The sequence below is a fragment of the Corvus brachyrhynchos genome, unplaced genomic scaffold (assembly GCF_000691975.1).
Source record: "Corvus brachyrhynchos isolate BGI_N302 unplaced genomic scaffold, ASM69197v1 scaffold852, whole genome shotgun sequence".
NCBI classification, from domain to species: domain Eukaryota; kingdom Metazoa; phylum Chordata; class Aves; order Passeriformes; family Corvidae; genus Corvus; species Corvus brachyrhynchos.
In genome coordinates this window covers 118,183-130,201 of record NW_008236650.1, presented here as the reverse complement: position 1 = coordinate 130,201, position 12,019 = coordinate 118,183, and the positions used below count along the sequence as shown (strand labels likewise).

Below are 12,019 nucleotides of genomic sequence, written 5' to 3'. Positions count from 1 at the left end.
GGGAGGAGTTAGAGGTGGGATGGGTGTCGGAATGAGCTCTTGGGGCATCAGAAGGGGGTTTGGTTGTCTAAGTGTCCTTTTGGGTCATCTAAGTGTCCTTTGGGGCCATCAAAATGGGGGTTTGGTTGTCTAAGTGTCCTTTTGGGCCATCAAAATGGGGTTTTGGTTGTCTAAGTGTCCTTTTGGGCCATCAAAATGGGGTTTTGGTTGTCTAAGTGTCCTTCTGGGTCATCTAAGTGTCCTTTTGGGTCATCAAAAAAGGGTTTTGGTCACGAAAATGTCCTTCTGGGTCATCAAAATAACCAACCCAATCCATGGATCCCATCCCGATCCAACCCATGGATCCCACCCCAATCCACAGATCCCATCCCAACCCACAGATCCCATCCCGATCCAACCCATGGATCCCACCCCAATCCATTGATCCCATCCCAACCCACAGATCCCATCCCGATCCAACCCATGGATCCCATTCTGACCCATGGATCCCACCCCAACCCACAGATCCCATCCCGATCCAACCCATGGATCCCAGTCCGACCCATGGATCCCACCCCAACCCACAGATCCCACCCCAACCCAACCCACGGATCCCATTCTGACCCATGGATCCCATCCCAATCCACGGATCCCATCCCAATCCAACCCATGGATCTCGTTCCAACCCATGGATCCCATCCCAATCCCAATCAACTGATCCTATCCCGATCCATGGATCCAATGCCAACCCAATCCATTGATCCAATCCCAATCCAATCCATGGATCCCATTCCCAACCCATGGATCCCATCCCAATTTATGGATCCAATCCCAATCCATGGATCCCATCCCAATCCAATCCATGGATCCCATCCCAATTTATGGATCCAATCCCAACCCACAGATCCCATCCCAATTTATGGATCCAATCCCAATTTATGGATCCAGTCTCAACCCACGGATCCCACCCCACTCCCCAGCCCATTCCTACCTTTTTCTGCTCCCGCCCCGAGTGCCCTTTTTTCTTCAATTTCGGCGCCATTTCTGCCAAAAAAAAAGGGAAGAGAAAAAAATTAATTCGGGAACGGCACCGGATGAACCCGATCGGGGATGGGGCCGGAATTCCCCAGGGATTGCTGGGATTGGGGATCGGGGTTTTTGCCGCCAAAAAAATGAGGGGAAATTGCTGGAAAAAGATCCAACGGCCAAGAAAATCTATGGATTGACCAGGCTTGGGAATCCCGGGAACGCCGCTGGTCTGGAGGGGAGATCCGGAGCCGGATTCTCAGCAGGAGGGATTGAAAAATCCCTGGATATCGAATATCCCACGGATAAAGATATCAGGGATCAAATATTCCTAAAACAAAAGCAATCAGGGCTTAAATATTCCAGTGGTAAAAAAATGAGGGATTAAATATCCCCAGGAGAAAAAAACCCAAGGATTAAATATTCCTAAAATTAAAAAAAAAAAAAATCAGGGATTAAATTCCTGGTGATTAAAAACAGAAAATTAGGAACGTGGATTTAAAAAAACAGGGATCAAATATCCCTAAAATTAAAGAAAATATCCCTAAAATCAAAAAACAGGGATCAAATATCCCTAAAATTAAAAAACCAGGCATCAAGTATCCCTAAAATACTAAAAACCAGGGATCAAATATCCCGAAATTAAAAAAACCAGGGATCAAATATCCCTAAATCAGGGATTCAATTCCCGGGGATGAAAAAATCCGGGATCGAGAATCCCTACGATCAAAAATTCCCAAGATAAAAAAAAAAAATCAGGGATCAAACATCCCAAAGGCAGCAATTTCCCCTCCCCAAATCCGCGTCCCATTCCCACGAGATGAGCTCCAAACCCTCCCTGATTGGAAGTTGGGATTTGGGGAGGGATTTTTCCGGGGATTTCCTCCCCAAGGAACGCGGAATTAACAAAATCCATCGCCCAAGCCCCGTTACCCGACCCTGGAATTCCCACGGCATCGGATTCGTGGCGTTTTCTGGGATGAACTCGGCAGAATTCCATGGATAAAACCCCCCCCCAGGAGGATTCGGAGGCGGAGAAACTTCCCCGATTCTCCGGGATCGTGACCCCAACGGGATTTCCCATAAATCCCTCCCAAAACTGAAGGAATTCCATAAATTTCCCATTTAAATCCCATAAATTTCCTTTATTGAAGGCAGCGCCAACACCCGGGATCGGCACCGGAGCCGCGATCGACCTTTGGAATATTCTGAGGACAAAGCTGGTAAAAAATGGAGTTTTTTGGGAAAAAATTCCAACAGGAAATGGCTGGGAATGGGAGATGGGAAAATCTGATCCCGGTGGGTTTCCATGACTCCAAATTCCCAGATTTTCAGATCCCAATGGGTTCCTGTGGATCCTCATGGCCATCCACGGCTCCCAAGGGGTTTCCATGGATTAGGATGGGCATCCACGGCCTCAAATTCCCACATTTTCAGATCCCGATGGGTTTCCATGGCTTAGAATTCCCACATTTTCAGCTCTTCCAATTCCCACATTTTCAGATCCCAATGGGTTTCCAAGGCTCCGAATTCCCAGATTTTCAGATCCCGATGGGTTTCCATGGCTTAGAATTCCCACATTTTCAGCTCTTCCAATTCCCACATTTTCAGATCCCAATGGGTCTCCATCCCACTGGATCATCACGGAATGGTGAAGAAACCCCAAAATCGGTCGGAATTCCGGGTGTTAGGTGGGAAGAAGAGAAAATCTGGGATAATAATCCAGGATTGAATTCCCAAAAAGTCCCTTGGCCGGGATTTTGGGTGGGATTTGGAGCCGGTCCGGTTGGACCGCGAGGATGATCCCAAAATTCATCGCTGACTGTCAGGTCCCAGTGGGAATCGCAAGGTCCAGATGGAGATTCCACGGATTCCAACCCAAGGACGATCCCAACGTCCATCGCCGGACGTTGATTCCAGTCAGAATCGCGCTTCCAGAAGGATCCTCCCAGACTGTGAAGATCCCAACCCTCATTGTCAGATGTCGGATCCCAGTTGGAATTTTCTGGTCCAGAAGGAGATTCCAGGGATTTCAACTCAAGGAGGAACTGCCAGCGTTGCTGAGGCCGACTGGTGGATCCCAGCTGGAATTTTCTGGTCCTGAAGGATCCTCCTGGAATTCTGGAGGTTCCAAGGACGATCCCAAACCTCCATCGCTGACTGTCGGGTCCCAGTTGGAATCGTGAGGTCCAGAAGGAGATTCCAAGGATTCCAACCCAAGGATGATCCCAACGTCCATCACCGGATGTTGATCCCAGTCGGAATCGCGCTCCCGGAAGGATCATCCTGGAATTCTGGAGATCCCAAGGATGATCCCAAACCTCCAGCGCTGACTGTCGGGTCCCAGTCGGAATCGCGAAGTCCAGATGGAGATTCCAGGGATTCCAACCCAAGGATGATCCCAACGTCCATCGCCGGTTGTTGATCCCAGTCGGAATCGCGGTGTCCCATGGAGATGCCGGAGATCCTGACCCAAGGAGGAACCTCCAGCGTTGCTGAGGCCGATTGGTGGATCCCAGTTGGGATTTTCTGGTCCTGAAGGATCCTCCTGGAATTCTGGAGATCCCAAAGGTGACCCCAAACCTCCAGCGCCAGATGACAGGTCCCAGTCGGAATCGCGAGGTCCAGATGGAGATTCCAAGGATTCCAACCCAAGGATGATCCCAACGTCCATCGCCGGACGTTGATTCCAGTCGGAATCGCGCTTCCAGAAGGATCCTCCTGGAATTCTGGAGATCCCAACCCTCACTGCCGGATGTCGGATCCCAGTTGGAATTTTCTGGTCCAGAAGGAGATTCCAGGGATTTCAACTCAAGGAGGAACTTCCAGCGTTGCTGAGGCCGACTGGTGGATCCCAGCTGGAATTTTCTGGTCCTGAAGGATCCTCCTGGAATTCCGGAGATCCCAAGGACGATCCCAACCTTCATTCCCAGCTGCTGGGTCCCAGTCGGAATCGCATTTCCAGATGGATCCTCCCGGATTCTGGAGATCCCAACCCACGGCTGAACCTTCGAGCCCGAATCCGTGCGGATAAAATCCACTTTTCCACCTGGAAAAATCATTCCCAGATGATTCTGGGGTGGAAAGGTCAAACCTGGGCGCGGTCGCGTGGATTTATGGGATTTTTCCCAAATTTACCCCCAAATCCTGATTTAATTCCCACCCAAACAGCGGAACGCTGACGGACGGATCCGATCCCAACATCCTGGCCTAAAATTCCATGGAAAAAGTGGATTTTGGGAGTCCTTTTATTGCTTTTATTGTTTCAAAAGATCCAAAGGATCCAATTTTCCAGGATTTTGGGGAAGGAAGGAATTGGTGCTTCCAAGGCTGAGAAATCTGGGAAAAAGCAGCTAAAAACCAACAGATTTTAGGAAAATATTTGGGGCAGATCCAGGTTTTTTGGGGAAAAAAATCTGGATTTGACGGTTTGGAGTTAAAAATTCATCCCACAAAAAGCCTTTCCCAGGTTTTCCTGCTTCCAATCACCACTTTTTGGGGAAAAGTTCCCTAAAAAAGAGCTTCTTCCGTCATTTGGGAAGCCGGATCGGGAGCGGCTCCGAGATTTTGGCCTTTCCCAGTTTTTTATTGGAACAAGGAGAGTTTGGCATCGGCCCGTTCCAAAAATTCCCAGATTTTCAGATTGCTGGGATCATCCCACACCTCATCCCAATGAGAATCCGCCCTTGGATTCGGGGGGAAAAGAAGGATTTTCAAGCAATTTTGGGATTGGGATGGGTTTGGAGGGGGAATTTTATGGGATGGGATTGGGGCTCTGGATTTGGGATGAGCCCAATCCCATAAATTCTGGTGGAAAATCCGATAAAAATGGGATTTAAAGGATAAATCCAGGGAGTTTCACTCCTAGGAAGAATTCAGCACCAAATCCCGGGATTTTCCCATTCCTAAATCAGGTCTAAAAATTCCAACAAAACCTTTCAACCTCCTCCAAAAACCCCTCAAATTTATGGAAAACACCTTCAACTTCCCCTGAAAAATTCATTCCAGTGTTCTGAGATCCCTAATTCCAGCTTTATCCCGGAAAATCGCCAGGAAGCGCCACCAGATCTGGCTCAATCCTGGTTTCTTTGGGATTATTTCATTTTATTTGGGATTTCTGCTCCCTCTCCGCTCCGGAATCCGATCCCGAATGTTTCCGTGGGATTCTCCAACACTGCAGCCCCCAAACCCTTCCCGTTTCCTGGACTTAGGCCCGGCTCAACCTCGGATTTCGGGATGGGGACAAATCCAGCGGGAGGCGATGGCAAATCCCAAACCCACGGCGGGAAGGGGCGCGAGGGAAAGGCGGGAATTGGGAAAATTTGGGATAAGAAGAAGGAAAAATCGGGATTTCAGCCTGACGGCGGCGCGAGGGAGGCGCAGGCGGCGACGCCGGGGACTTGGGATTTCCAATTCCCCCTGAATCCATTTTTTCCTCCAGATCCCAGATCCCGAACCCGCCCAGTGCCGTAAAATAACAAGGGATTTATCCCTAAAATCCCGTTCCCTCCATTTTTAAAATCCATAAAATCCCGTTCCCGCCATCTTTTTTTCTCCATAAAATTCCACTTCCTCCATCTTTTCTCTATAAAATCCCATTCCCTCCACCTTTTTTCCTCCATAAAACCCCGTTTCCTCCTTTTTTCTCCATCAAATCCTCTTTCCTCCATCTTTTTTTTGCCATAAAATTCCACTTCCATTTTTTCTCTATAAAATCCCATCTCCTCCATAAAATCCCATTCCCTCCACCTTTTTTTCTCCATAAAATCACGTTCCCTCCATTTCTATCCATAAAATCCCATTCCCTCCACCTTTTTTTCTCCATAAAATCACGTTCCCTCCATTTCTATCCATAAAATCCCATTCCCTCCACCTTTTTTCCTCCATAAAACCCCATTTCCTCCTTTTTCCTCCATCAAATCTCCTTGTTCTCCATCTTTATCCATAAAATCCCCTTTCCTCCGTTCCTTTCTCCATAAAATTCCACTTCCCGCCTCTTTTTGGATCCCCGCAATCCCGTTCCTTCCATCTTTCCCTGCACAAACCCCCATTTTCTCCACGGTTGGGTTTTTTTCCCCCAAAATCCCATTTTCTCCACGAAACCGTGTTCCCTCCATTAAACCCCATCTCCTCCATCTTGAACCAACGTTTCCTTCAGAAAATCCCACTTTTCCCCAAAAAACGCCAATCCCACTCTACCAAGACCTCCCACGGCGCTCGCTCCAGGGAACAACAGAGAAACAACAACTCCGGAAAAAATCCCGGCCTGGGGGCAGGAGATTCCGGAGGTTTCCCAAAAGAAGAAGTGACGGCGGAGGCAGGAATGAAATCGAGTTTATTTGTCCGGAGAAGGTCGGGAAGGGCGGGAAGCGCTAACCTGAGTCCGACTCGTCGCTGTCGGAGGAGCTGGACTCGCTGCTGGATTCCGACTCCGACGAGGAGAAACCCTTGAGCTTGGAGGAGCCGGCCAGGACGTCGACCTTCTCTGCTGGGAGAGACGGGAAGCGGTCAGCGCGGGGGCCTTAGGCCGGGATGGAACACCCGAGTGCAGCTGCTTGGTCCTAAACCCAACTGGGTGCTCCTAAACCTAACTCCGGTTGGTCCTAAACTCAACTGGTTGGTCTTAAACCCAACTGGATCCTCCTAAACCCAACTGGTTGGTCCTAAACCCAACTGGTTCCTCCCAAACCCAGCTGGGTGCTCCTAAACCTAACTCCGGTTGGTCCTAAACCAAACTGGTTGGTCCTAAACCCAACTGGATCCTCTTACACCCAACTGGATCCTCCTAAACCCAGCTGGTTCCCCCCAAACCCAACTGGGTGCTCCTAAACCCAACTGGTTGGTCCCAAACTCAACTAGTTCATCCTAAACCCAACTGGTTCCTCCTAAACCCAACTGGTTGGTCCTGAGCTCAACTGGTTTGTCCCAAACTCAACTGGTTCCTCCTAAACCCAACTGGTTCCTCCTAAACCCAACTGGTTTCCCCCAAACCCAACTGGGTGCTCCTAAACCCAACTGGTTGGTCCCAAACTCAACTAGTTCATCCTAAACCCAACTGGTTCCTCCTAAACCCAACTGGTTCCTCCTAAACCCAACTGGTTTGTCCCAAACCCAAACGGTTCCTCCCAAACCCAACTGGTTGGTCCCAAGCTCAACTGGTTCATCCCAGACTCAACTGGTTGGTCCTGAGCTCAACTGGTTGGTCCCAAACCCAACTAGTTCATCCCAAACTCAACTGGTTCCTCCCAAACCCAACTGGTTGGTCCCGAGTTCAGTTGGGTTATCCTGAACTCATTGGTTCGTCCTAAACTTAACTGGTTCATCCTGAACTTAACTGGTTTGTCCCAAACCCAACTGGTTCATCCCAAACCCAACTGGTCCAGCCCAAACCCAACTGGTTCCTCCTAAACTCAACCGGTTGGTCCCAAGCTCAACTGATTCATCCTGAACTCATTGGTTCCTCCTAAACTCAACTGCTCCGGTCCAAACCCACCCAGCCCCTCCCACCCTCTTGATTTTTAAAAATAAAAATACAAAAAAAAATTTTAAAAATTACCAAAAAAAAAAAAATTTTTAGTAATTAAAATTAAAAATGCAAATTCCAGCAATTAAAAAAAAAAAATTTTCAGTAACTAAAGATAGAACGGGAATTGAAGTGCACAAAGGTTGTTCATTCTAATGAAAAAAATCTGCTTAATTTTGTTCATTTCAAAAATAAAAAAGTGAATTAATAAAAATTTTAAGATTTTTATACTTCGATAATTACATCCACTAATCAAATAATTAAACAGAATAATTTATCAATTTAATAAACTATTTTAATTAATTGATTTAGTAATTTAATTTAAATTTAACTCAATAATTTAACCCGAACCTAATAATTTAATGCCAAATAATTTAATAATTTAATGAAAAATAATTTAATAATGTAGCAATAAATAACTCAATAATTTAATGACAACTTAATAATGTAGTAACAAATAATTTAGTAATTTAATGACTAATAACTTAATAACTTAAAGACAAATTCCATAATTTGGCTTCAAATTCAACGATTAAAACGCAGTAATTTCAAAGTCGCCAATTTCAGATGAAAACCTGGAATTCCTCCAAACCGAACAGGAACGGCCGAGCTCGGCACCGGCCGCCATCTTGGATCCCAAAAAATCCTTCCAAGCCTCACCAAAAACCCCAACCCTTGGGAGCAAAAGCGCCGGAAAAGGCGGCCGGGACGGCCCCGGTTTGGGCGCGGGGACGCACCTGGGGGTTTCCTCTTCTTGCGCAGGCAGGAGGTGACGTAGCGCTCGAGCTCGCGCAGCGTCGACGGCTTCAGCGTCTCGAAGTCGATCTCGATCTCGTCGGGGTTGGAGTTCTTGAGCGACGGCTCCCGGGACTGGATGATGTGCACGACCCTGCCCAGCTTCTCTCCGGGCAGTTTGTTGATGTCCAGGCTCAGCTGCCGCTTCTCCTCGTAGGACATGGGCTTGCACTTCTCCTCCTCCTCCGACTCGTAGGCGGGCGCGGCTTTGCTGGGCTTCACCGTCGCCGGCTCCTTCTTGCTGCTCACAGGACCACAGAATGGAGTTTTAGGCTTAAGCCCAGTTTAATCCCAGCCTAAACCCGGCCCTAACCCACAGGAGCTGGAGGGCTTTACCACCACCGGCTCCTTCTTGCTGCTCACAGGACCACAGAATGGAGTTTTAGGCTTAAGCCCAGTTTAATCCCAGCCTAAACCCGGCCCTAACCCACAGGAGCTGGAGGGCTTTACCACCACCGGCTCCTTCTTGCTGCTCACAGGACCACAGAACGGAGTTTTAGGCTTAAGCCCAGCTTAAACCCGGCTTAAACCCGGCTTAAACCCAGCTTAAAACCGGCTTAAACCCAGCTTAAAACCGGCTTAAACCCGGCTTGAACCCGGCTTAAACCCGGCCTAACCCACAGGAGCTGGAGGGCTTCGCTGCCGCCAGCTCCTTGCTGCTCACAGGACCACAGAATGGAGTTTTAGGCTTAAACCCAGCTTAAAACCGGCTTAAACCCAGCCTAAACCCGGCCCTAACCCGCAGGAGCTGGAGGCCTTCACCACCACTGGCTCCTTCTTGCTGCTCACAGGACCACAGAACGGCGTTTCAGGCCTAAACCTGGCCTAAAACCAGTTTAAACCCAGCCTAAACCACCACATTTTGAGAAGGTTTAGTTTTTATCCTAAAAATAAGAGGCTTTGTTGGTTGTGGCTTTGGGGCGAAGCTCAAGCATGAGTTGGGGCAGAAAGCCGAGCTTAAAACGTGTAGACATCCGAAGTTGAGCTCAAGGTAGTCTTAACTGAGCTCAAGCTGGTTTTGGACACCCAAAACTGAGCTCAATTTGCTCCTGGACACCCAAAACTGAGCTCAAGGTGGTCTTGGACATCCAAAACGGAGCTCAAACTGCTCCTGAACATCCAAACCCGAGCTCGCCCTATTCAGAAACCCAAAACTGAGCTTAATTTATTCTTGAACACCCAAAACCGAGCTCAATTTGCTCCTGGACACCCAAACCTGAACTCAACCTATTCAGAAACCCAAAACTGAGCTTAATTTATTCTTGAACACCCAAAACTGAGCTTAATTAGCTCACGGACACCAAACCCGAGCTCCACCTGCCCAGCCCAGCGTCCCCAGTTGAGCCCCAAAAGCTGAGCCGACCTCAGGGCTGGACTCAACCCCACCCCCCCCGCTGGGCCAGGGGGTCACTCGTTAAGGGCCCGGGGTTAATTCCGTTAATTAGCAGAGGAGGACGCCCAAAGTTCTCCCGGGGCATTCTGGGAAGGGCCCACCTGGAGGCGCTGCTGTTGCTGTTGCTCTTCTTGGCCTTCTTGGGCGGCGGCTCCTTGGCTTTGCTCTTCTTGGCGTCCTCCAGCTCCTCCTTCTTTTTGTGCTTCTCCTTCTTCTTCTCCTTCTTGTCCTTCTCCTTCTTCTTTGGTTTGTTCTGCTGGGGCTGGGACAGCGCCGCCAGCTGCTCGTGCACGGCCTTGAGCTGCGGGGAACGGGCACTGGTGGGACGCGGGAGGTTGGAGAAGTTCTGCAGGGCCACCAGATCCGACCTCGGACTGACCCCACATGGTCACCCAGAGCAGTGACCATGAAGTCCAACCTTGGACCGACCCCCACGTGGTCACCCAGAGCAGTGTCCATGGACACCTCCAAGGTCATCAGATCCAACCCATGACTGACCCCCATGTGGTCACCCAGAGCAGTGACCATGGACACCTCCAGGATCATCAAATCTGACCTCAGACTGACCCCACGCGGTCACCCAGAGCAGTGTCCATGGACACCTCTGGGATTATCAGATCTGACCTCGGACTGACCCCACGTGGTCACCCAGAGCAGTGTCCATGGACACCTCCAAGGTCATCAGATCTGACCTCGGACTAACCCCACGTGGTCACCCAGAGCAGTGTCCATGGACACCTCCAGGTCATCAAATCTGAACTGACCCCACGTGTTCACCCAGAGCAGTGACCATGGACACATCCAAGGTCATCAGATCCAACCCATGACTGACCCCACGTGGTCACTCAGAGCAGCGACCATGGACACCTCCAGGATCATCAGATCCAACCCATGACTGACCCCACGCGGTCACCCAGAGCAGTGTCCATGGACTCCTCCAAGGTCACCAAATCTGACCCATGACTGACCCCACGCGGTCACCCAGAGCAGTGTCCATGGACTCCTCCAAGGTCACCAAATCTGACCCATGACTGACCCCACGCGGTCACCCAGAGCAGTATCCATAGACACCTCCAAGGTCACCAAATCTGACCCATAACTGACCCCACGTGGTCACCCAGAGCAGTGTCCATGGACACCTCCAAGGTCACCAAATCTGACCCATGACTGACCCCACGCGGTCACCCAGAGCAGTGACCATGGACACATCCAAGGTCATCAGATCTGACCTCAGACCGATCCCCACGTGGTCACCCAGAGCAGTGACCATGGACACCTCCAGGATCATCAGATCCAACCCATGACTGACCCCACGTGGTCACCCAGAGCAGTGTCCAGTCACTCCTTGGTCACCTCCAAGGCCATCCAATCCAACCTCCCACCACGTTCCAGCAGAAGGATCCTCCTGGAAAGCTCCCGTTTCTTTGAGCTTTGCTCGAAACCCAACGACTTCGGCTCAACCCAACAACGTTGGGTCAACCAACCCAACCCAAGGGTTTTGAGTCAACCCAAGCCCACTTGGGATCAACAAAGCCAATGATTTTGGGGCACAAACCCAACGACTTTGGATCAACCCAACACTCTTAGGTCAACAAACCCAGAGATTTTGGGTCAACAAACCCAATAACTTTGAGTTAAAAGCCACCAACTGTGGACCAACAAACCCAAGGATTTCAGGTAAAACTTCAGAACTTGGGGTCAACAAATTGAAGAATTTCAGGTCAACCAACCCAACCATTTTGGGTAAAAACACCAGAACTTGGGGTCAACAAATTGAAGGATTTCAGGTCAACCAACCCAACCATTTTGGGTAAAAACCCCAGAACTTGGGGTCAACGAACCCAAGGATTTCAGGTCAACCAACCCAACCATTTTGGGTAAAAACCCCAGAACTTGGGGTCAACAAATTGAAGGATTTCAGGTCAACCAACCCAACCATTTTGGGTAAAAACCCCAGAACTTGGGGTCAACGAACCCAAGGATTTCAGGTCAACCAACCCAACCATTTTGGGTAAAAACCCCAGAACTTGGGGTCAACGAACCCAAGGATTTCAGGTCAACCAACCCAACCATTTTGGGTAAAACCCCAGAACTTGGGGTCAACAAATTGAAGGATTTCAGGTCAACCAACCCAACCATTTTGGGTAAAACCCCAGAACTTGGGGTCAACAAATTGAAGGATTTCAGGTCAACCAACCCAACCATTTTGGGTAAAACCCCAGAACTTGGGGTCAACAAATTGAAGGATTTCAGGTCAACCAACCCAACCATTTTGGGTAAAAACCCCAGAACTTGGGGTCAAC

At 49.3% G+C, this 12,019-nt stretch overlaps 1 protein-coding gene across 1 annotated transcript in view; it reads right to left on the bottom strand.

Moving 5' to 3' along the window:
- Window positions 1–12,019, bottom strand: part of LOC103625067 — a gene marked incomplete at its 3' end in the record, with an annotated part of 44,158 nt that overhangs the window by 9,278 nt on the left and 22,861 nt on the right. The window contains exons 11-14 of the mRNA XM_017726827.1: window positions 9,818–10,101; window positions 8,266–8,564; window positions 6,383–6,493; window positions 971–1,023 (exon numbers count right to left, since the gene is read on the bottom strand). Of these exons, the coding sequence (XP_017582316.1) occupies window positions 971–1,023; window positions 6,383–6,493; window positions 8,266–8,564; window positions 9,818–10,101 (747 nt within the window). The remainder of the gene's footprint in view (window positions 1–970; window positions 1,024–6,382; window positions 6,494–8,265; window positions 8,565–9,817; window positions 10,102–12,019) is intronic.